This window comes from Spea bombifrons, chromosome 4 (assembly GCF_027358695.1).
Source record: "Spea bombifrons isolate aSpeBom1 chromosome 4, aSpeBom1.2.pri, whole genome shotgun sequence".
Lineage (NCBI taxonomy): Eukaryota > Metazoa > Chordata > Amphibia > Anura > Pelobatidae > Spea > Spea bombifrons.
In genome coordinates this window covers 105,131,774-105,156,716 of record NC_071090.1, presented here as the reverse complement: position 1 = coordinate 105,156,716, position 24,943 = coordinate 105,131,774, and the positions used below count along the sequence as shown (strand labels likewise).

Below are 24,943 nucleotides of genomic sequence, written 5' to 3'. Positions count from 1 at the left end.
GCGCTAAAATAAAAGAGCGAGAACTCAGACGGCTGATCAGCAACAGCGCATGTTTGAAAACAGTTTTAATCTTAACCTGATAAAAAGGTTTTGTACCGTGTTAGCCGTTGAGAAAACAGGAGAAAAGTATAGTTAAAACGATACCATTTATTGGCTGAGAGTTTGATTGCGAGCTTTCGAGACCAAGTTGTTAAGGGATTAATGCCTGAGGATGGGACCTAACAACTTGGTCTCGAAAGCTCGCAATCAAACTCTCAGTTAGCCAATAAATGGTATCATTTTAATCTTAACCTGCAAATTACAAGGCCTGGGGGGGGCTATATACCTGCTTTGTTGTACCCTATTTATATGGCAGGTCTGGGGCATGCCTTATACATCACTAACACAAAAGGGGCAGGGGAGAGGGAGTTGCCTATATGCACAAAGTATACAACCCGGAGCTTTGGAGTTTATTAAATGCAATAAAAATACATATAAAATAATTTAATGACCTGTCGCCCATGGCAAGGAAAGTGTTATTGGCGAAGCATAAACCGGGAGCTAAGCAGAACAAAGCAATCCTGTCCAGACTTGACCAGGATAAAGAGCCTGAGATTACCAGAGATACCGTTATCTTTAAACCTCCGCGATTATCCAGGTCGGACAACAGCAGGACTAAGACTTGTGTTTTGTGTATAAAAAAATAAATAAATAAAAAGCGATAAAACAAGCCAGTAAAAATCCCTTACGGGGATCTGGTGCTTTCACGGCTTTTAATAAAATTAATTTATTAAAACTACTTCGAGCGTGTGCTTTTGTTTTGCAATAAATAAATATTTGGATTCCTTATTTTTCTAAAGGAAAAACCTTCTTCTCACCCCTTCCTTACGCTGACTGCCCGGGCCAATCATCAACTTACCTTTAGGTCCAGCTTCCACAGCACTGAGCGGCTCTCCTATTGAAAAGCGGAGCCCACTCTCTGCATGGGGTCTCTTCTCCTCTTAAACAAGTAGATCTTAATGTGTGGATGCATTTAATGTTATTAATTTTCATTATCCTCTTAAAATAACAATGTATCGCCACTGCCCCGTGCTCCTAGTTTGAACCACATGCGCGTTTACGTTAAAGTCTAAACAATGGCAAATAAATAGGAGTTTATATATAAAAATGGATTCTGGTGAAAAGCCTGGAACAATGTATGGTTACTCGACAACCTGTTTGCATGCCCAAAGGCCTGGTGCTTATATCAAAGGGAACTGGAAGCACATAGTCATGGTCTCCTGAAACAAGACTGAACCTAAGCCTTGGCACTGGCTAGGCTAAGGTGTCCTGCAGAACACCAGGAACCGGGGGATTTAAATTCAAATCTAAAATAAATAAGAAATGACACTAAGGGTACCAGGTCACTTCGGCAATCCCGGCTTTCAGCAGCGGAACCTATAAACAGCAATTTAGGACAAACTCAAAGCAGCAAAATAATCAATAAACCACATCAGATACTTCCACAAAGTCATAGATATATTTTCTAGAATTCATGTATAATTTACATATGTGGCTAAACAAGTGCAAGGTCTTCCTATTCTAGTTTTCTGGATTTTCGCCAGGCATTAGAACCGGTTGATACTTGATTTGGAACAGTCTTTCGTTGTCCTGTGAGTGGAGATCATTATGCGAGATTGTTCTCATATGTTCGGGAAGGTGAACAAATTCATCTTCGTTCACATCATAGTCTTTCATCTTGGACTGCAAGAACCACCAGCGCCCAAAAAAGCCAACATCTAGAACCCGGCTGGGGAAATCGAACCAACGAGGTTGAAGGTGAGGGCAGTGTGCCGGGTAGAGGTCAACATCTGGGTCATAAGGCGCTTCATAGACAATAGAAAACAGAAGGAAGTTCAGATGACGCAGGCGGCCATGGTTTGTCAGGGTTATGAGCTTCTGCACATGCTGGTCGGACTTTCCACTCCGTGTCCAGGGAGAAAGGAGGAGCAGAGAGGAAGAGGCTTCCAGAAGGGAGCACTGGAAGGAATCCTCCGATGGGGCCTTTGAAGAGCAAACTCCAACGCCTGCTAAAAGGGAGATGTAAAAGGCAGCTTTCCCAGGACGTTCTTTGGCCCCCGTTACAATGTCCTTGCAGGCTTCTCCATAATCATGAATAAGGCCTTTAAACCACACAGCTGGTAAAGAGGGGAAAAAGAAAAGAATTACAAATCAGTATATCAAATACGAGTTGAGCTTTAACCTCTGAAACGTCAGAGTATACCGTTATTTGACTTAAACCGGAGAACATAAGAGGGTGTTGCAAAGGATTGTAGAGGGTGTTGTAGGATTGTGTTAACACACAACAAGAAGGGTTCTACAATCCTTTGCAACTACACATTATCCTAACAGCCTATCTACTCCCCCACAGAGAAGACGACACTGCAGGAACTATCACCCGGTGACATCATAGCGAGTATTTCAAACTGTGGATGGAGGGGCAGACCCCGTACCCCATATCCTTCTCCTGTCTATCAGCTTAGGGCAATAAAAAGCTGTTTCTGCCCCTTGCAGTCACATATATGATAAGGTGTGTTAAATTAAATACAACATGTTCTATAATTATATATATATTCAGAGCCACAACTATTATATACCAGCTTAAGCCGAGCCGTCTCAATTAAAGCATCGTTAACTTTTTTTCCACCTGCAGCAGCAATTTTGTTTTCTTTTTACGTTAAGAATTGAGATGAGGAATTCACTATAGGATTAGTTATAGCTCGCTGGTGAGGAATCCGAAGCCAAGTTGCAGTCAGGAAGGAATGTTCCTTTTTCTGAAGCACAAGTGGACATTGCTGTGCAGTTTTTACCTCCTTCTGGGTTTAATCTGAAATGCTCGTGTATGTGTATAACCCAAATTAATACATTCAGGTAGAGATACACAGAATTCCTGGCCTGGTTGCGGCCTACAGGGTCTGGGGATGAGCTTTATTAACTTATACGAGCATGAATCGGTAAGACTAGAAGCCTTAACGGGCAGTGGCCAAAACTAATACCCCATTGTAGAACAATGCCCCTGTACTGTAGAAGTACAGGGGCAGAAGAATTCAAGTGCAGCCCAGCCGGCAGCCACGATCGCAGTAGTACCAGGCAGAACACCCTAAAGCTCTCAGTTGTGTTTTATCTATACATCGCTTTTTATAATGTATAGGTAAAACCACGCGCCCTTCAGAGTGCCATTGGTTCACTTCAAGCCCCACGTGTTCTCTTTTGCACCGGCACCTCTCACCCATTTTCCCGGTCCTGATCCGCCCCCACAGCCCGGGCTTTCTTGTCTCTACTACCGGGGGAGACCCGGCGGCTGTCCCGGAACACGACCTCCGGCACAACACCCTAACACAGCGAGCAGCCATGACTTTCCGCAACGATTCAGCCACTTCCGGCTTTCACTACATTGTTAGCGCGCACGAATCATCCTCCGGTGGGAAATAGGGATTGCCATCATAAAGTTCCTTTTAAATACTAAAAGTCAACCTAAAGAAATGGACAACGAAATGTCCAATAAAGAATTTCTACAAATATAACCCAAAAGTTTACAAAACAAATCACAAACTCAATGGTCGTGACAGCAGATATAATACACAACCCGACGCACGGATATTCCGGCGTTACCAGAGATTGTTTCTAGACGGAACATTTTTGACGCGTCACTGATTATGGAAGGAACCATTGTGAAATTTGGCGCGGGGGGGCTATCCATCTTGTTTTCTGTGTGTTGTTAATACAGAAGTGTAAAAACTGACAATCTCTAACTGTTCTCACAGTTAATGATAAATCGGATTATTTTTCCTGAAAAAGAACTCCGGTAAGCAGAAGCAACGTTTCCCGAATAGTGCGCTCACAACTACTGCCGAGCAGTTGGTACCGGCCGGGTTGCGGTGACGCGGAAGCTCCACGGTGGTACCGGGGTCCGAGAGTGAGTGTGACGAAGCTCAGCGTCCCGGGGAAGGAGAGGGATCCCCGACTGGTACCTTGGAGCCAGCCATGGCTTCCACGGACGAGCTCAAGTTCCAAGGTGCGAGAGTGACACGCGTGACTGTCCACAGTAACTGGCAGCGTTAAGTACACTCATGACTGACCCACTATCCACCTTCTCGGGGTAGACGGAACACTCAAAACCGCCCACTCACCCTGCCCAGTCTGACACCGCACATTGACGGGTACTCTCTCCCCCTCCACCACCATACCAAATGGGACAGGTACTCTCTCCCCCTCCACCACCATACCAAATGGGACATGTAACCCCCCCCCTAATAGATTGTAAGCGTGTGAGAACCGGGCGCTCGTCCCTCTCTGTACCTCCTGTTTATTGATGTTGTTCGTTGACTTTCTACATTGTTTATTTTAATGTCATTGTTTATTTTGAATTCTTCCATCGTTCTAATAGCGCTGCCGAACCTGTACAGGCGCTCTCCCCATAACACCTTCGACTTATTACATTGTGAGATGTGTATGCGCAACATTCATGACCAGTACACAGGCCGAGCGCGCGTGACAAAGTAATAACATGATGTGTGTAGAACACAGATGGAAGCCTCATTGTTGACGCACGCACAGTGCCACAAGGGCAAACTCGATTTCATTCAGACACTTGGATGTAATGTAAGGAAGTTTTTGTTTATCGAGAGGACAGTAGATTAGTGGGATAGCCTCCCAGCAGATGTGGTAGAGGCTAATACAGTGAGGGAATGTAAACATACAGGGGCAGGCATACGGTTCCTGAGTCTAAGACAGAACCAACGACTGATTAAGGTCTGAGTCTTTACAGCAGAGAGAGAATCAGACTAGAGACAGAATGGGTCTGATCTGCCGGCAGGTTCCATGCTCCAGTCTCTTGTCGTTGCAGAGTTTGATGAAGCGGCGGATCTTCTGGCTGCCAATCCGGACGCCAAAACGCAAAGCGTGAACGATGACATCCGGCCGCAGCACGCCACCCTGCACATGGAGGCAGACAGCGAGGACGAGGAGGGCAACACCGACCAGACAGAGGTGAGAGAGAGCCGGAGATTTTATCTCTTTTTACTCGCTCATATTGTACGCAAGAAGTCTAACCACAGCCTCTTGCTGGCTCAGGGTGGTGAGAGTTGTAACCCGGCAGTAGTTGCTGTACCTGCTGCCGGTGCCACCTGCTGTTTAATTTACGCTTTGTTCTTTACTTTTTCTCTCCTTCTTATGTCTTGTTTTTAGCTCCTCTCTTCCCAGAAGAAAGCGTCGAGTTTCTGGACCTTTCAGTATTACCAGGACTTTTTTGACGTAGACACGTATCAGGTAAACGGTGATCCTGGGAGGGGGTGCGGGGGCTACGCGCTGCGAGGGCGAGACTACCTTTCATCGAACGGGAAGCGCCCTTCACATCATTTTGTTTTCTAATCTTAGGTCCTCGACCGGATCAAAGCCTCGCTGGTGCCGCTCCCTGGTAAAAACTTTGTACGTCACCACTTAAGGAACAATCCTGACCTGTACGGTGAGTGCGGCGGCGGGGACCGGAGAGCCCCCTGTGTTCACGTTCTGTGACCTCCCATTAAAGATGCTGTTCTGTTTAGAGGAAATAGGAGAGGAGAAGATTTTAATGCAGAACACGTGGGTGAATAAACTCTTCTGCCAGCTGTGCCTTGACCTCCTGTTATTAAACTACCCTTCTCCCCTCTTCAGGACCATTTTGGATCTGTGCTACTCTGGTGATCACTCTGTCAGTCATGGGGAATCTGTCAACATTCATCCAGATATACGACCGTTCAGATTACGTCTACAGCCCGCAGTTCCACAAAGGTGAGCTTTTCCGAGTCAAGTTCCACAATATTCTGCTAGGCTTACTATGAAGCTGGACAGACTCCGTGCCCCATTGCCCCCTCCTGTCTGTGTCACCCCGCAGTAATAACCCCAGACCGATCTCTTTCAGTGTCCGTGGCTGGTATAGTCATATACAGTTATGCCTGGCTGGTGCCCCTGGGCCTGTGGGGCTTTCTTCAGTGGCGGAAAGGTGTGAGCCAAACCGTGGGATCGTACAGCTTTATGGAGACCGTGTGTGTGTACGGATACTCTCTTGCCGTATACATCCCAATAACGGTGAGTATCCAGCTTGCTATAGATGAGTTACTTCTATAGCTACACATTATAACCACTGTGTTAGGGTAACTAAGACACTGGTGGTGAAACCTATGATCTCAATGCCCAGGGACTGGACCTAGTCAGACACCGTCATGTGCACATCACCCGCACAGTAAGGGTCATTGGTTTCCAACACCTCTTCTTATGCTTCTACTGCCTATAAACTCTTTAAGTAAAATACTGGGTATTGCTGCTGTTTGCAGATCCTTTGCGTGGTTCCCAATGAATTATTCCGGTGGATTTTGATTCTCGTGGCTGCGAGTCTCTCCGGCTTCGTCCTCCTCCTCGCCTTCTGGCCCCACATCAGCAAAGACAACAAAATAGCTTCGCTCGGCATGGTGATCGGGATGGTTTCTCTGCACGTGCTGCTGGCTGTAGGCTGCAAGGTACCGTAAAGCTCTTTCCTTAAACCAATTCTTTAGTTCTCTTTGTGCGTGTTATTCTTTTTTTTTTTTTCCAAGGTTTGCTATTTATTGAACCCGTTTAAGTTGAGGCCAGTGTCCATATATGAAGCTGGGCTGCAGGACCAACAAACATTTAGCCTGAAATCAATTCTCTGTCGATACCCGGGTGGGGAGAATCTTCATTGCGGAAGGTCTTTGCTGTAGCCGAGACCACCAGGGCATAAAGGTTTAATATCGTTTTATATAGCGCCATCAAATTCTGTAGCGCTGTACAATATACCTCCAATACCCAACACAGACCTCCTTATAACACACAAAAACACACCTTAAATTTTCCCCACCAGTTAACAGATGTAGGGAACCAAAAACTACTTAGCACACGCTTACACGCCAGTAGCCAACATGTCCTCCTCACCGCCCTTAGTCTGTTTGGAAAGGATGCAGGAATCTCAAACAGGTTCGTGTCGATTTCCAAGGCTTTCCATATTCCTTGGAGGGGTCCGAGCAACGTTTCTCTTGAATACGCGCCGATATCTCTTTCTTGAAGCATTATAGTCCTGGCTGCATCCAAAGTATTCACCAACTTTAAAATCAGGAGAGGCTCGGGGTCATTTGAACAGAAGACTGCTTTGGGACAACAAGCCTCGTTTGATGAGCTCTAAGTTGTTTGTTTCTATTTACTGAGAATTCTATTTTTTTTTATTAAATTCTTGGAATCTCTCATTACATTCAATACACGCGCACACACACAAGTCCGTACGATCACAGAATATAATTGAAAGGCTGCGTTTTCTGCCCTGCGCAATACATCCGGATTAAAACACCTCACGTGTAGGAGGAGGTATATCACCGCGGCTCACGCTGATCACACTCGTAACTTATTCCACCCCTAGGCGCTCTCTCGCTCGGATCGTTCTTTTACCTGCCGATCTGTTTATTAGTAAAAAGCTCTGAAGACGCGGTAGGGTCTGTCCAGTAATGATCTGGGCTGGTGGTGGTCCTATAAGAGCCCATGCGCAGAAAGCGCCCCCATTGATTTAACAAACCTCTGCTTTTATCCAACAGATGTATTTCTTTAAGAAGTTCGAAGAGAAGGCAGCAGCGGATGTCGTGACGACGACAATTCAGAAAACCGCACACATCACCACCCACCACGCGTAACGACTGCTGTTACGACCCGGACGAAGCGGGATTTTATCACACGGCGGCAGCTCCGAGACCGCGCAAGCCTGTTCTAGGGCTCTTTAAAGGGACGTCTCACAGAGCGGCAGAAAACTTTAAACGGGAAATAATTTCAGCATGTTTAAGAAAACCAGAGTGGCTTTTTTTTTGTGCTTATATCGGAGATTTACTTATTGATTAGAACCAGACTAATATATTTAGCTAAATAAAAGATTTGTTTCTGCTCCAAAGGATCTGGAAATTTTGAATTTAACCCCTTCAGTCCTGAGGCAAGTTTGCCATCTTTGCGCTATGTTGGTTCAGCGATTATTCTCTCTTCCTGTGAATAGTGTACCCAAGGAAACTACTTATTGTTTTCTTTCAAGGAGAGATAGCTTTCTTTTGATACTATAGTTAGATTAGCTGAAAATTTAGAATGAGGAATTTAGTAAAAGACAAAAAAACGTTTTTTAAATATATTTTCCCTCTGAATCTTCACAAACTTAGGTAAAGTGATAGAAAAACCCCTCCAAGTTTATCAATTCAGGTGTCCTGATCTCAGAAATACCCAAATTTATATAGATTTTCCATACTTTCCCAGCACTTATAGGGAACATACTATAAAGGTGTACATTCTTCGTAGAATTTTTATGCTTAACGGGTTTGGGGTTATGAACGAGGGCAATGAGATGTAAGGTTTTTCCGTTTTTTTTTTTTATATATATTTTTTTAAAAAATGGTTAGAGATCCTCTTAGGGAGCTCTTAAACATGTGAATGCCAGTGATGTCACAATGACATCACTTAGCTCACTTTTTTTTTTTAAATCACTTTTTTTGTTTTGCGTTTAAAGCATGTGAGAATAGCGAGACATGGTTTCTCACTCTCCTCCCCGCGATCCCTCTGCACCAATCACACTGATCTCTATGCAGGTCCGCCCAGACTTGCGAAGAGATCACAGCGTCTGTGCCTCATCGGAGTGATCGGAAATCCCAAGAAGGGGATATCCTGTCCTCCGATGAGGTCAGCAGTAACGCACTCCAGAAGGGAATGCCTGATCGGCGTTTAAAAATTTAAGTTTTCCAGCATTAGTGCCGGAAGCCGTTACATCAGATCGAGCAGCAGAAAGCCGGCGATGCTGGCTTCTGCTGTCAGGGGGGAGTCCAGGCTGTCAAATGAAGAGCAGGACGTACTAGTACGTCCATAGGGTATTCTTGGGATGTGTTTTTTTTTTTTTTTTTAGATGTACTGGTACGTCCATAGGGGACAGAAGGGATAAAAAAAAACCTTTACAAAACGCCTCGTCTTAACCAAAAAGCCACTGCCTTCTTGCCCCCGTCCCCCAAATAACGGACAGGAGAATAAAATAAAAAAGAGAATAACCCTCCCAACTTTATTGAAACACTACAGACAGAAGTGAGTACAGCAACTGCGTTTGCAATGGTTTCCTGCAAAGTTACCTCCGAAAATCCATCTTATTAACTACAGTCTACTGCCACACTCGGGACAGACAAACACAGACAAGACAGGCGGATATTGGGGTTCTGTGACAAGCATTTTAATACCCTAACGGAGGCAAACAAAAAAAAAAAAAAAAAAGGGGGATCGTTAGGGTCAGAGGGTGTACAAAGCGTTCCAGAGCCATGTCTTCAATAACCCTTCTGGCACTGGGAGGGTTAAAGGTGAGCTCTAGTTACAAGTATACAACCTTTAAAAAAATAAAGAATATGGGACGGACGCTCGGGGTTAGTCTGACGCATACGAGGATCGCTCTCGCCGCAAAAGGTCAGAGGTAGAAAGGGAAAAGGACACGGGGGGGGTAACATAACGGAATCTGAGACAAACACACAGAATCTCGGGCGACAGACCGGCACAGCGGGGGGGACCCCTGACCCGCGTTCTGCTCCCCACCTGCAGCCACTGCCGCCGACAGATCAGCAACGGGATTTGCCTTTTCGCTGATGAGCCTTTAAGAGATCTTCTACCTTTGCCTGTCCCTGAGCTCAAAAAAATCCATCTTTACCGGGACAGCCGGGAACTCTCGCCTTCAAAGAAGAAAAACAGGGCCCAAAACGCCATTTAATAAAACGCCCCGGATCCGCCGGGCATTCCCTTAAAACCCACGAGACGCGGCCCACAGGAAACATCAAGAACCCGGCTTTGTATTTCTATTCGCTTGGGGGAGAGCGTGTGTAACGGATCTTACCAATTACACGCGTGTAGTGTGTCACTAACCTGCCACTAGCACTCTGTGTGTGAGTGTGAGTGATAAAGAGGGTTGCCCCCCACACTGAAGAGTCTATACATTCAGAAAGTAACCGGTGTGACGCTCGATACATTGTTCTAGTAGCGTTTAAGTGTATAAATACATCAAGAGGTTACATGAACATCTAAAAACACCGTATGCCAATTATCTCGTTTATTTTGTATACAGTAACCTTCCGGACCCCCCCCAAATCTATGCCGCCGCCGTCCCACCCCAAGCAGCAGTAAGTTTAGTTGCCAATTCATACTAGAATTTCATCAGCGCAGATCAGCCGCCTGCACGGAAACGCATTAAAAACGCAGATTTTCCAGAACGTCAGGGAAGGCGAGAGCAGCCCGGGGGCCGAGAGTTACAGAAACAGAAGCCAGCGTAAGACGAACGTTCTACGACGCTCCGGCGAGTATCAAAAACAAAAAGCCTGGCGTCCGCCCCAGCTAGGGAAGGCTAGAGGGTACCTTAATTCCTTAAAACGCAGCACTTACTGCATGTAGAACATAATTAAGTCGATCAGACCCCCCCACCTCGACCCCCTATGCAGTATCCTATTTAACCATAATACTAACGCACAGCAAATGCCCCTAGGGCCACAGAGTCCAACACGCTAACGGCGACGGTCTGAGAAAGCAATACATGATTCTGCAATTAAATCAGAGACAGGCGGCACTGATTGAAGGATTCCCCCCCTCCCCCACTTTCTTCCATTTTTGACACAGTGAGGTTTTTTTTAGTATTTTGTTTCTTTAAAAAAAAAAAAATTGCACAAGTCCATTTTTTCAGAAAGCAAAGCATTTAGCTTTGTGTGATAGAAATGGTGGTGGTGGGGGGGTGAGGTAAGGAAGGATAAAAAGGGGGTATAGGGGGGCCGATCAGAGCAGCAAAGGGAGGAAAAATGTCCGTGTAAAAGGTAAGGAGGGGGCCGAATGGGAGTCTGCACCGTGGCAGGGTGATCTTTGGTGCAGGCGTCTGATGAAGACCCCGCAGCAATCGCAACGGAGGATAAAAAGTAATCACCGCTTCGTTTGGTATCCAGGTGCCGTCAGTTTGGAAAGAGGAGGTCGTGGGAGGTCGGAGCCGAGGGATGGGAAGGGGGGAGAAACGGCCATCTTTAACTCCCATAATGCATTGTGTTGGTGGTGATTGACATGGGAGAGGCCATGGAGATAGCGGGACCACCCATGCTAAACTGGTTGCTGACTGGGTAGTGAGTGGAGTTGGTGGAGCCTGTTTGTCCTCCAGCTGAGCCTATAATGGAGAAATAAAGTGAAAAGTCATTGAAAGAGGTCTTCATGGGTTCACAACATCTCCTTGCCCTGTACTGTACAGCCGGGAGTAACAGGACTTTTTTTTGACATTTCTAGCAGTTTAGGGCATAAACCATACTTTGTGATACTTTTCTCATCATGGGAAGCTGGAGAACATGCTGTGGGGGGTCTTGAACTTCCAGCCCCTAAAGGGGTACCTTGGCTTGACGCAGAACATCGCCCCAGCCACCCCCTCCCAATGACCTGCACAGCCGTCTACCCCGGCGAGTGCCGTTTAGGCACAGTGGTCCATGCTGTATATGGGAAGATCTGACACCCCCCACCAGGTCCAAGGAGAGCAACGAGCCAGATCATACCTCCCAACGGAATCCGCTCAGTCCAGACAGACAAACGGCCCTCGATGAGAGAGCGCGACCGGAGCAAATGATATAAAAAACGGATATCCGTAAAGGAAGGGGATATAGCGATCACTCACCTTGTACAATCCCCGTACTCATGATAGATCCCATTCTTGAGTGGGTGTGATTAACGATTCCTGTGTTAGCTGTAAAGAGACGGAGGGCAGACCGTTACAGGGAGTTCACACACAGCCAGAGACAGCACACGAGCGCAACATGGCCTTTTAGTGACCATAAGCAGCAGGCTGTGGCAGCATTATATATTCATACATATTATATACATATATATTAAATACACACACACACACAATTAAAACTACTACTTCAGGTTAATGTACTTGATTGGAAGAAATATTGATTTAGTCAAACCCCCCCAATCTAAAAATATTTGCCAATTAAGCTTTTTGCGAGTAGCAAGATTATTGAATTTAGTGAATAAGATTACGCTATTACTGACGGATCCGAGTGTCTGCTCTTGGGGTTCTGGGTGCTGGGACGCAGCATGCAGCTCACCTAGAGGGATGAGGTTATTGTGGGTGATGCCTGAGCTTCCGGCCATAACACTGCTGAGATCATACGCCGCGGGCATTCCTGAAACAGAACCGAGGGATCGGGTCAGAGCACAGAACATGAGAGACAGAAACAACTCTAAAAGGACCAACTCCAGCTCCTGGTACATCTACACGCTCTGAAACAGACGTTATATTCTCTGCTTTATGAGCAGTTTACGTCCTGAACCATCCTCGGAGATGGCTTATTTTATAAAGACATGGTTTATAAGAGGAATACGCCATTTTAACAAGTCCTTGGGAAATCATATTGTCCATCTGGTGATAAGCATGGGATCTGTGTGTATATCTGCTTGATACCCATTTGCTCCATGTACACGCACCGCGAGTATACTGGCTCATTATTTATCCCGTACACGCACCTATACTAGCCTGCAAACGCGTCAGCTTTGCCCCGATGCCTAGCGCCATCACTTACCTCCCATGCCCATTCCTGTGTTCATACCGTATGCCCCCGCTGTGCTCCACATGTTCTCAGAGGGAGAGGTGTAATGCGAGCCGGGAGGTGGGGACGGCGTGCTGCCCGTGTACCTGAAAAACATAGGAACGTTAAGGGTTAAGATGTGGCAGAATAAGCATAATGCGGACAATGGGGGGAACCTAAAGAAGGGGTTCTTCAGACGTTTAGGCTTACCTAAAGAAAGGGTTCTTCAGATCCAGCAGGTTACTTGATTTGGAACCTGTCTGTTCCACCTGAGCAACAATACTGATATCGTAACTCTGCCTGTAAAACAGAGAGGGTTTGGCACAGGGTGAGAGACGGCACATTACAGAACAGATTAGTGAACGGTGAAGACATGTTTAGAATCTGGGAAGAATCACAGCAGAGAAACACAGAAGGAAAAACTGAAATGGGTGAGGAGGTGTTGCAGCGAGACTCGACAGAGGAGGATCCGGGAGAAGTAAAGCAGGGAGGCGCACGGACAGGACTCGGGTGTAGGGACAGCAGGGTATGGATCGAGGCACAGTGTCGTATCACACCTTTTATTAGCAATAAGCAGCACAGTCCCAGACAGGGTATCTCCAGCTTTGGTAAAGAGGGGAGACTGCAGGAGGCAACGGACCTGGTACCAGTGAGTGAGAGGCTCTGTCGGGGCCGTGGACAGCCAGACTGTCATCCTGAGAGCGGAGGAGAGAAGAAGACGGTTTAACGCGGGAGTGGAAGCATCTCTGGCCTTGTACAGCCTACTACACACCATAATAAACAGACACTGCAGCCACCACATGCACTTTTCGTTTTGTGGTTAGCTATAGATTGCTGTGTAATATATATCAGCAATCACACTCCTAACATGCCCAGGAAGCCAGTACATGCTGGAACCTGGGCATGATAGGAGTGCGATTACAGCCTCCCTATGTCATTTACACATCCATGCTATCACACACACACTCGTTCACAAACATTGACTCATATACATTCCCTTAATCACACATACTTGCTCATACACCCTCTCCCACCTTTCCTGAACTGAAGATCTCTCACTCGCAGACTTCCACAGGGGCCCTGCTGCTTTCCTCTGTGTGAACAACTTCTCTTGACCCCCCAGGGAAGAAGGAACAGAGCAGAGTCATGTGACGTGCATTTACATGACTCCGCTGGGTTCCTGCTTCCCCTGGTCGGCACAAGAGACGCTGCTCGGACAGAGAAACACGCAGGTAAGCAGCAGTGCCGCTGCGTACGATTATTTTAGGACTTTAAAAATAAGGATAATGCCCTTTTCAGACGATATATTTCGCCCACCATTATATCGATGCATCCCTAATACAATGTACCCCAATGCCAAGCGAAGCACACCACCAACTCCCCACTCACATCGATCCGATGAAAGCCACATCAAACCAGAAGGCTAAACCGTGCACCAGGCCGGACTGAAGCATGTGGAAGGAGAAAGGGATCTCTATCCTGAGGAACAGAAAGAAGAGGATATGTCAGCATGGTTTCCATTGGCAGCAAACAGCCTAGAATGAAAATACATTGCATAGCGATGCAGAGCGCGAGTATGAGTATGAGTGTACAGTTTAGCTACCTGTGCAAATCGGCCTCTTTGGCATCCAAGAAATTTACGGTATACTTCACAGATTTGGCCATCAGGATTCGAATATCAAACGTGTCCTGTTAAGAAAGGGACATCTTAGTACATGGGGGGGGTTATGCTATATATACTGTATGTCCTTTGTGAACCCAACATACCACTACAGGCTGTTTGAAATACTCGTCTACAGCTGCCCCACGGAGGGCAGAAAGGTCCACCCCGTGAAATGATGGCTGGTACCTGTGAAAACAAGAGAACTGATTTAAGCTGCAATAAACCAGGCTCGTGGTATGGCTAAAATAAGGCCAGTGAGTGGCCTACGTTACCGAGAACGGACGGAGAGCTTGTACTCACCAGAAATTGGCTTTTGTAAACTGTTCCATGTATAGCTGCTCATCTGTGAAGGGGGCCAGGTGAACGTCCCCAATCGTGGGGAACATGTTACCTGCAGAACAAAGACAAACACTCATTTAGGACGGACAATCGCCATCAGAACAACCAAGGAAGGAATCAAAGCGTCCACGAAGGCGGTATACATGGAGAGAGAGAGAGATAGGAATATGCTACCATGAACCAATTCTACTAAGCCAGATCAGTAACATCTAAGCATAACCAAAGTTGTCCAAACAGCAACATGTAGGAAGAGGTCTAGCATGCTTACATTTTACTGATGTGGCTTAATAAAACTGGATGACAAGCATCTGTGGTCTTCATGAGTATTCCACTGCAGATTTTATCTCAACAAGGACGGAACACAATAATATCCTCCGGAGAACCCATCGTGTCTGGAGAGGCAGACTCAAATCATACCGCTCGGCTTGAGAAACTTCTTGGCGTGCAGGTAGCTCTCCAGCATCCTCTCGTTGAACAACATGTATCCCATGGGCTCAGAAATGATGATGTCCACCTGCTCCGGAAGAGTGACCTCCTCCACCTTCCCTGGGATGACCACGATGCGATCACTCAGATTATTGCTCTTCACCAATAGCTGCGGGGGACGAAGGTCAGAGGTCAGAACAAAGAAACAAAATGACAGGGGCTCACCTACACCTAGAACATGTTTGTAGATGACCCTCACCTCAGCGTGCTGGGCCATGGAGCTCGCTTCCACGGCGTACACTTTCCGGGCGCCAGCCTGGACCGCGAAGAAGGAAAGGATTCCAGATCCGCAACCAACATCTAAGATGACCTAATAGGCACGTGGGGAAAAAGTCAAACTCCATGAAGCTGAAGACCGGTGAAGGACCTACTTCTGCACAGAGCATTTCGTTAGGGTCTCACCTTATCTTTGAAGTCCGTGTGATTCTGCAGGATGGCCCTCTGGTATGTGCCTGTCCTCACATAATCCTGCATCATGTTCTGTTGCTGTGACAGGTAACCATAAAACTGGGGCGAAAAAAACAGAGATCAGAAACGTGGACGGTGGCCCCCCCCGGCAGCCCATTCACTGGCGCACGGCAGAACAGAATACTTTCAACATTCTACTACCTTTCAGTAACTGTTTTACTATTACTTTCTCCACCTAAAAAATCCCAGCCCCTTAATACTCCTTCCCGCGGGCCGTCCGGTCACCTGGAAGTACTGCACAGCAGAGGATTCCTCCGTCCGCTCGCTGAAGACGCTCTTCTCCGTGCTTTGACATCGGCAGCCCTTGATTATGTTGTAAAAGGAGCAGAAATCTTGGGGAGAAAGGAAAAGAATCATTATCTGCTCATAAGAATGTTCATATGTGTTTACTTGGTGCGCTTCTCCCCGCTATTCGCGCCGCTACCCTGGTCTCCCGGAGCGCTTCTGTAAGAGGGCAGAGCTGCCATGCACATCCTCCCCCCCGTGATTGGAGGAATGGAGAGAGGCTTACTCCCTGGCTCCGCCCCTTCCGCAGAAGTACTCCAAGAGGCCAGAATAATGCAGACTGACCCACAGAGAAAGAAGAGACATTAGGGGAGAGGATGAGGGCGGGGGGTTGCTCCCCACGCGGAAGCGCTCCATGGCGCGTGGATAATTCGGAGCATAGTGGGGAGAAGAGGAGCAAGAAAGAGGAAAGAATACAGAAGAAACAAAGAGGCAAGACAAGAAGCAGAGCAGCGAATAAGGAGACGGTAATGTGGTTGGCCGTGGAGGAAGGGAGACATTGAGTGAATGAGGGTGAGAGAATGAATTTCATCCAAACCAAAAGGGAGAATTCACTGCCCGAAAACGAATGGAACAAAAATGAAAGGATTTTGTCTAGTAATCATTTTAATACGATTTCATATTATTCAGGCCATCCTAACAAGTGCCAGGAAGGGTAATTAATGTAGGCACCTACCTGCCGGGGTGGCAAACTGGACCAGGACACTGTTGCATCCCAGAGTGACTATGAAAGACTGCTTGCCGACGCGGCTGCATTCCGTGTCCTTCGTAACGGTGCATTTAAATACGCAGACATTCTCTGCTGAGAACGAAACGAAGAAAAAAAACAGGAAAATGGTTAACACACGGCACAATCCTCCTAAACTACAAAATATAGCAAGCAAGTCCATGAACCACAGAAAGGAAGGAAGATGGGTAAAGAAACATTACCGGTATCCATAGAAAACTGGGCAGACTCGTATTTTTTCTCCTGTGACCGATAAAGCATGTTCGTTGAAACCCCCCCACACACACACGCGTGCAGTAAGGCTGCGAACACGTGCTCATGCATATACACGACAGCTACAAACATTACATCCATGACATTCTGACGAGAGGCTAGAATAACACTCTCGCACCCCGCCGGCTCACATCCCTCGGCAGCCTGCCTTCTGAATCCAAAGACGGCCTTTCATTCATAATGCGACCCGCGGGGACGTTCACACTGCGCGCTACAGAGACTGCGTGCGGAATCCAGATATTTATCTCTGATTATCGCCAATCTCAGGCACTTTAATTTCGCCATTTATGCCCCATTATTTATACCAAATATGAACAAGGTCAGAAAGTAGGATAGTAAAGTTTGATATTAGTCATGTACACGCAATAAGAGAGGCGCGCGTCCCTTATGAACCTTTAACCGCAAGGCCTTCTTCAGGGCAACAGCAAAAAAAATACAAAAGAAAATCTCCGGCAATTCTTTTATTGAATAATCTTCTGCATCGTCACTTTAGACTTTAATCAGTCGTTGGTCTCGTCTTAGATTCAGGAGCCGCATGTCTATCCCATACATGTTTAAATCCCCTCGCTTTATTACCCTCTACCACTTCTGCTGGTAAACCGCTCCACTTATCTACCACCTGCTCAGTAACAAAACTTCCCTACGTTACTTCTGACTCCTTTAGTTCTAAATAATAATAAAAAATAAACCTGTCTCCTGTACAATAAATACCAGCTGTATATGTTTGCTCTGGCTGGCAGGACTCGTAGGGTTAACACAGCCTTTAAGGGGAAGTCCAATGGGAAAAAGGTTTTTTTTCTGTAAGCAATAAATATGATGTAAGAGTGGAATGTGACGGGACGAGCGCGGCCGGCTCGGCGCTTCTACATCATCGCTTAAAGCGATGTGACATTTATACTGAAAGCCTGCCGCGTCCGGACCCCCCCCCGCCGAAATGTTATATGTTAGGAACAGGTACATGCTACACGCATATCACATGTACACAGCATGTCTTTCAGTCTGATGTCTACTCGTGTGTGTGTGTACACATATATAAACACACTAACATGTATACAGAGTGTACGTAAGCACAAGGTTCCTCCAGCAGCCGATGTCGCTACGTTAAAGAGCCCCAACTCTTGTGAATAAGTGGTTAGGCTGCTAAGTTTCTAAAAAAAAAATTATCTTATCGCCATAGCAACAAAAGAAATTGTTCTACTGACCGGACCTCTTTATAGGTTGCTACGGTGACCGCTTGATCACAATAACCAAGTTCTATATCCTATTCTGAGAGTGAAGTAAATGATTGTTTTAGGGAAGAGGCTGAAGTTCTGGCGTCTCCCGAACGATTCTGCCAGCCGGGGGACTACTGAGATTTACGGGAAGGTAACGGGTCAGGAAATCAGCAAAAATTCACCCGAAATGTACACCATGACACCGTTACCCAATGAACTCGAATGCTGGTTTTAGCGTTACGGAACGCCGAATGCACGCGGTTAGAACGCATCCTCTTATTCACGATTTCAGGGGAAAGAAGCCGGGCTATCGGAGCTATCCAGGGAGTACATCCCAGTACGTCCCAGTACATCCCGCGGCAATGGCCTTTCAACTTAACTTGAAAACGTAGTAATTGGTTGGTTATTCTTAGTTAAGCATCTTCTTATACTGTTCTATATGCACATCTCCAAAAATAAACAAGAAATGGTTCAAAGGATACAAACATGATTATATTTCCTTTCACTTAACCCCAAAATTCACTCTTACACCCCAAAGCATCTGCGATTCCCCTATACACACTAAATATTATACACAGTGGACTTGTCCCTCCACCACACGTATGTATGTATATATATATATTCATATACATATATATATATATATATATATACACACACACACACACACACAAAGGGACGACTTTAAATGCCAAGTATTTATCGTTTTCATCCTGCGCGTTCAGGGCTTGGTTACTGAGTGATATCTGCCCCCGGGTGCTGATCTCTGTGGGGCAGACACGTCGCTCTATCGCTAATCACAAGGAGCTGCCCCGGGCGCCCGCTTCATCCGAATACAGCGACTGGCAAAGATCTAAGTTCCTAGAAGTGTTACTGATGTAAAGATCCATGTTCTGTACCCGCCCCCTGCCTGCCAGGCAGTGTTCTGATTGGCTCCCAGAAAGGTGAGTCACACCTGGTTTTTGCGTACAACCAGCACTGTAAACAAACACTAACGTCCCCAGTCTGTCTGCCTTATTACTTCTACCGACAAACACGCACAGCGTTCACCCGCGCTCCCCCCTCCGCGCCCCGCCACAACAGCCCGCTGCCCCCTCCGCGCCCCGCCACACAGCCCGCTCCCCCGTTACTCTTCCTGTATCCCTATATGAACAACGTACTTATCCCTTTCACCCAAGTTACTCTCTTCCAGCAGACAATGCCGCCCCCCCGCTACTCTCATCTCGCAATGCCGCCCCCCGCTAATCTCATCCCGCAATGCCGCCTCCCCCACCGCGCTACTCTCACCCCGCAATGCCGTCCCCCCCGCAATGGCGCCTCCCCCGCGCTACTCACCCCGCAATGGCGCCTCCCCCGCGCTACTCACCCCGCAATACCGCCTCCCCCCGCGCTACTCTCATCCCGCAATACCGCCTCCCCCCGCGCTACTCTCATCTCGCAATGCCGCCCCCCCGCTAATCTCATCCCGCAATGGCGCCTTCCCCGCGCTACTCATCCCGCAATGCCGCCTCCCCACCGCGCTACTCTCACCCCGCAATGCCGCCTCCCCCGCGCTACTCTCATCCCGCAATGCCTCCCCCCTGCGCCACTCACGCCGCAATGCTGCCTCCCCCCGCGCCACTCACGCCGCAATGCCGCCTCCCCCACGCTACTCATCCCGCAATGCCGCCTCCCCCCTGCGCTACTCTCATCCCGCAGACAATGCCTCCCCCCCCCCATTACTCTCATCAGGCAGACAATGCTTTTTCCCCCATTACTCTCATCCGGCACACAATGCTTTCCCCCCCTTTACTCTCTCATCCAGCAGACAATGCATTTCCCCCCATTACTCTCATCCAGCAGACAATGCCTCCTCTCCCATTACTCTCATCCAGCAGTCAATGCCTCCTCTCCCCTTTACTCTCATCCAGCAGACAATGCCTCCTCTCCCATTACTCTCATCCAGCAGACAATGCCTCCTCTCCCATTACTCTCATCCAGCAGACAATGCCTCCACTCCCATTACTCTCATCCAGCAGACAATGCCTCCACTCCCATTACTCTCATCCAGCAGACAATGCCTCCACTCCCATTACTCTCATCCAGCAGACAATGCCTCCACTCCCATTGCTCTCATCCAGCAGACAATGCCTCCTCTTCCATTACTCTCATCCAGCAGACAATGCCTCCTCTCCCATTACTCTCATCCAGCAGACAATGCCCCCTCGTTTCTCTCATCCAGCAGACAATGCCCCCTCGTTTCTCTCATCCAGCAGACAATGCCTTCCCCCCCTCCATTACTCTCATCCAGCAAACAATGGCTTTTCCCGATTGCGCCACTCCAGGACAATGCATTTACCCCTCAAGCCTTCCGCAGGCCGCCCACAAAGCTCGTCCCCCCATTTCTCTCCACCCTCACACTCCACTATTGTTAGGCTGATAGACTCCCCTCCCTGACGCCATAGCATCGCGCTGCCCTGACGCCCCCAGTGTAATGGAGAGCCCCCCGTCCTCCGCTCCCTCGCACATACCGTTATACAGCGCTATGTCGCCGCCTCGAACCTCCAGCCGCAGCTCTCTCTGCTCCGCATGCCGCTGAATTTCCCCATTCGCGTCCCCGATGCTGAGGAGCCGCACGCCGGGGAACACCGACACAGCCGCCATCTTTCCAGAGGCGGGCACAGCGGGCAGCATGAGGAATTATGGGAAAGAGGCGGAGTCCTGGAGGACAGGAAACAGCGACACCTTGCGGCCGGGAGGAGAATGCAGAGGATGACATCATGGCCAGGAGCCCTAGAATACATCTTTGTGGATCCGGTCAGGTGAGATACTGCATGACGTCAGCGGATCACGTGCTCAGATACAGCGTATGACCATAAGTATTGCGACACCTAACCGTTACACCAACAGAGACTTTGATGACATCACATTCTAAATAGACAGATATTAATATGAAGTTGGCCCCTACTTTGCAGATAACGGCTAGGAAGGATTTCATCCAGTAGAGCGTCTGTGAGGTCAGCCGCTGATGTTGGGTGAGACGCCCGGCTCACAATCTCCGTTCCGGTTCATTCCAAAGGTGTTGGATGAGGTTGAGGTCGGGGCTCTGTGCGGCCGGTCAAGTTCTTCCTCCCCAACCTCATCCATATCTTTATGGAGCTTGCTTTGTGCGCCGGGCGCAGCCACGCTGGAATAGAAAAGGGTTTTCCACAAACTGTCCCTACAAAGCTGGAAGCGGAACATCGTCCAAAATGTCTCGGTACCCTGAGCATTAACATTGGGGTTACCCTTTGACGAGTGCATTGCATCAAATGTATGCCTGGGACTGGCGAAGATGTATTTGCCGGCGCGTTTTTCAGTATTTACGAAATCACTGGCTACATAACGGTCATACTTCTATACGTGTTACACATCTGTTTTTTATTGTTTCTCAATGAGCAGGAGCTTCAAGAACGTATACATTACTAACCATATATAATAAACCGCAAGGAAAACGACACATTCCTTAATATATATTCTTGAAAATAAAATACTAACAATATAGTAAATTATTAATATAATCCCTCTTCCCATTGCCAACTTTGTCTGAAAAAAATGCTTCCCAGCGCCAACCTTCTCCCCTAACAACTTCCCATTGCAGCTGCCCAGTGCCAAGATTGTCCCAAAAGACAGCCTCCCAGTGCCACCCTTGTCCCCTGACAGCCTCCCAGTGCCACCCTTGTCCCCACCTCAGTTTGCCAGTTTACCTGGCTGAGCCCACGCTGCCTGTCATCCTTTTGGTTTTGTGGCTCACGCTACTGCACCAGCGCCGCCATAAGGATGATTGAATGGGTGGGACTGTCTGCTCAATAACTTTCAACCAATAGTCCCGAGTAATCCAGGACATGTGATCACCCTAATTAACATTACCCTTCATCGGAGATAAGGGGCACAAATCCCGAAAAACAGGCCCAGACCATTACCCCTCCTTCACCAAACATTACAGACTTTCAGATGGTTAAGCAGGAGTAATAACTCCAGAGAACGCGTTTCCTCTGCTCCAGAGTCCAGTGGCGGTGAGCTTTACACCACTCCAGCTGCCTCTTGGCATTGTGCACAGTGATCTTCAGTTATTGTTTGCCTGCTTGGCCTCAGAAACCCCATATTATTATTACTGTATTACTGTAAACAGCGCTGGGGGTTATTTTACTGTATGCCACCCTGGGGTTTAGGCTTAAGGAGAAAAATATATATATTTTTTCATTTGACATGTTTTGATTTTTTCTAAGACAAACTGCACCTTCAGAGGTATTTTTTAAGTGATTGATACAAGACAAGAACTGCCCCCTTTAGTGAGTCCTAATAAAAATTCATATTCTATTTTAATAACAACTTATCACAATGCAGCATAAAAAAGGTTTATTGTTTGAAGACAATTTTTAACATTAGAATGACAGAATAATGCGCCAGTTCCTCGTGTAACCACTAGAGGGTGATGGTGTACACACCAGTAGGTACCGGTGCTGCTAATGTGTTTTTCAATGGAAACCCTCACCTTCTGTTTTCATACTGGTATCACCTATTATTATATTATAATTTTCCAATGTTTTACCAGCTGCATATACTTCCTCCTTGATGTGTTTTGGAACTGTAATTATATCCCAATCTACTACACAAACACGTCTTTATCTTGCTGCATTGAAGTAAACAATAGAAAGCCTCAGTCTTAATCTTCTAGTGGACTCCATATCCACTTTCAATCCCAAGGGCAGTTTCAGACATACAGCCGAATAATAAAAAAAAAAAAGAATTTGGCAGAAAACATCCAGGGCTGAAAAAAAGACACATGCAACAACAAACCCATAATAAAGCCACAAAAAGATCACAAAAATGATCCAGTAATAGTGTAAGTGCCCTAGTGCCTAACTTCGGTATCGCAAGTAAAACCCATTTAAAAGCTCTAGGCACACAATCCCCTCACTCAGCCCACCACTGACCGCACACTATATACCACAATATGCTTAATGTCCACAGAAAAGTAGTATCGTCATAGATGGTCATACAGTCACGCGTGAAAACTGCTGAAAACTGGTTTTCCAGTCCTCCCCTCTCCAAGGGGGTCTCTGGATGCCATATGGGATGGAGAGGTCTCGGTGTCTGAAGAATGCCTCTGATGAAAAGCAAAGAACGTCATTAGAGTCCATGCGGCAATATTAACGGGGGATAAACATTCAAAAGATTCCGTACAAACAATCAAACACGATCATCCTGCACAAGAAAGCATGCATGATTTTTAAAGGGGGATTAAATGATGTAATGCTATTTAATCGCCAAGGTAACCGACAACTGACTTAGTATTTAAAGCAATTTATTTTGCATTGAGGACCTCCGGCCTTAGCCTGTCCTGGCGTTTCGTTGTCACATTTATTGTGATGGCAATAGCCCAGCGATACAGCGGGGGTTCAATCTAGAACCCTGCCGCTAGTCATTTGGAGAATGTGAGCACACTGACAGTGCCTGTGCATGCGCGGAAAGGTTCTCGAGATGCCTGGCAAGCAAAAAGGACCTTCTGGACCTACAGGGAAGAGGAGGACATAACTGCCGGCCTCGTTTAATGCCCCGTACAGCCTCTCCAGTGCGTAATAAATTACTTTATTATCCGTATTAATCCCTTATGCATCACTTTTTCAATGGGGACAACGTGGAGATTTAAAGGGACCTCGGCTATCATATGACGGCTGGAGTGTCCCTTTTTTGTGCTACTGGGGGTCTTCTGCTATTGGGGGAGATGACTGCCACGTTGTAGCAAGAAGAGTGCGTTATAGCAGCATGAAAGGAGCAGCCTCACGTTTCTCATCTGTAGAAGGACTGCAATTCCCACCAGCCGGGAGGCATTTGTTACGTTATGAGATGCTGCTTGTTGTTCGGTGTTTGTGTCGGCTCTGGTTTATGTTCTTTTATAGTTACAACTGCAGAGAGTTTCCCGTGGCCAGAGCTTCTGTGACTATTATTCAAGATATTCCACCAGAAGGGCGGAGGGAGGCTCGAGGCACCCCGCCATGTCCTTACCCACAGTTATACCTTGTTTGTGTTGAGGGGGTTTCCATGGGTCGAGGGGTGATCAGGATATTGGTCTAAGCGATCAAACGAGCGGTTTTATTAGAATGCAGCATTCTACTATACTTTCATCACTTACCACATCGTATACAGCATTATCGTATGACCAATCTATAACGAGAAGAGATTCTTTTTAGTTTGTTAAATTAGGCATAGGGAGGCGTTTAAAAGGAGCAAGGAGTAATGCGTGTTCGTTTATGGAAATTGAGGTAGAAAATGCCCCTTTTGCCCCGACCTACGGGGCAACCTTGCAGTGATTCGGGGGGGATGAGACGTGATAGCATCAGAGGCACAGGAGGGGGATGGAGGGAGGAGAAGCTTATGGGTTAAAAAACCTGTGTCCATGTTTCCGGAGATCCAAGACGACTCTTTTTCCCTGTAAAATAAAAATGCAAAATGTTACGCCTGTCTGACGCTGTCATGCCATAAAAACACGCAGTGCCTGAAAGGGGTCTATTCACTAAAGGGAGAGTTTCCAGGGGGAGTCTCCCAGATTCAATTATGCATTGTACAGGGCCAGCTCAGCCCCTCATAATGAATAGTGAAGTGAGGGAGTTGAACCCACAACTTCATTGCGTCCTTTCCTCCATATCTCTCTCTGAGACGCAGCACTCGCAAGAGAGAATTTCCTCAATTCTTCCCTTATTTAGAAGCATATCATTTGACACATATGAGTTTCATTATATAACCCGGAACTCACGTGTGAACCAGCCCTGGGGCTGTCTTGTAGTTAATGTAGTGCATATGTGCGTATGTATGTATGTGCGTGTATATGTGTGTGTCTATATGTGTCTATATGTGTGTG

At 47.1% G+C, this 24,943-nt stretch overlaps 4 protein-coding genes across 8 annotated transcripts in view; 1 reads left to right on the top strand and 3 right to left on the bottom strand.

The window, feature by feature from the left end:
- Positions 1 to 1,476: 1,476 nt before the first annotated feature.
- Positions 1,477 to 3,491, bottom strand: TIMM29 (translocase of inner mitochondrial membrane 29). The gene is made up of 2 exons (XM_053462731.1): positions 3,248 to 3,491; positions 1,477 to 2,156 (listed from the first exon to the last, which is right to left on the bottom strand). The coding sequence occupies exons 1-2, from the start codon at positions 3,369 to 3,371 to the stop codon at positions 1,561 to 1,563; spliced, it is 720 nt and encodes a 239-aa protein (XP_053318706.1). The 5' UTR covers positions 3,372 to 3,491; the 3' UTR covers positions 1,477 to 1,560.
- A 390-nt stretch (positions 3,492 to 3,881) lies between these two features.
- Positions 3,882 to 7,942, top strand: YIPF2 (Yip1 domain family member 2). Its single transcript, XM_053462733.1, has 8 exons — positions 3,882 to 4,033; positions 4,865 to 5,007; positions 5,206 to 5,286; positions 5,395 to 5,482; positions 5,671 to 5,787; positions 5,918 to 6,084; positions 6,330 to 6,512; positions 7,596 to 7,942. Exons 1-8 carry the CDS (start codon positions 4,003 to 4,005, stop codon positions 7,689 to 7,691), a joined length of 906 nt encoding a protein of 301 aa, XP_053318708.1. The 5' UTR covers positions 3,882 to 4,002; the 3' UTR covers positions 7,692 to 7,942.
- Positions 7,943 to 10,093: 2,151 nt separating this feature from the next.
- On the bottom strand, positions 10,094 to 20,715 carry CARM1 (coactivator associated arginine methyltransferase 1). Of its 5 annotated transcripts, none has more exons than XM_053464925.1 (16): positions 20,574 to 20,715; positions 16,526 to 16,651; positions 15,790 to 15,896; positions 15,499 to 15,603; positions 15,296 to 15,406; positions 15,028 to 15,205; positions 14,572 to 14,662; positions 14,376 to 14,457; positions 14,212 to 14,297; positions 13,998 to 14,087; positions 13,166 to 13,303; positions 12,819 to 12,908; positions 12,603 to 12,715; positions 12,069 to 12,206; positions 11,693 to 11,761; positions 10,094 to 11,197 (listed from the first exon to the last, which is right to left on the bottom strand). In XM_053464925.1, exons 1-16 carry the CDS (start codon positions 20,704 to 20,706, stop codon positions 11,061 to 11,063), a joined length of 1,794 nt encoding a protein of 597 aa, XP_053320900.1. In that variant the 5' UTR covers positions 20,707 to 20,715; the 3' UTR covers positions 10,094 to 11,060. The 5 variants fall into 5 exon arrangements, with proteins under 5 accessions (XP_053320900.1, XP_053320903.1, XP_053320902.1 ...); XM_053464928.1 differs by having other exon boundaries at positions 12,129 to 12,206; XM_053464927.1 differs by having other exon boundaries at positions 16,526 to 16,648.
- Positions 20,716 to 23,086: 2,371 nt separating this feature from the next.
- LOC128491548 (uncharacterized) overlaps positions 23,087 to 24,943 on the bottom strand; it is a 6,205-nt gene continuing 4,348 nt past the window's right edge. Inside the window, exons 7-10 of the mRNA XM_053463867.1 lie at positions 24,378 to 24,514; positions 24,103 to 24,155; positions 23,534 to 23,596; positions 23,087 to 23,191 (exon numbers count right to left, since the gene is read on the bottom strand). Of these exons, the coding sequence (XP_053319842.1) occupies positions 23,087 to 23,191; positions 23,534 to 23,596; positions 24,103 to 24,155; positions 24,378 to 24,514 (358 nt within the window). The remainder of the gene's footprint in view (positions 23,192 to 23,533; positions 23,597 to 24,102; positions 24,156 to 24,377; positions 24,515 to 24,943) is intronic.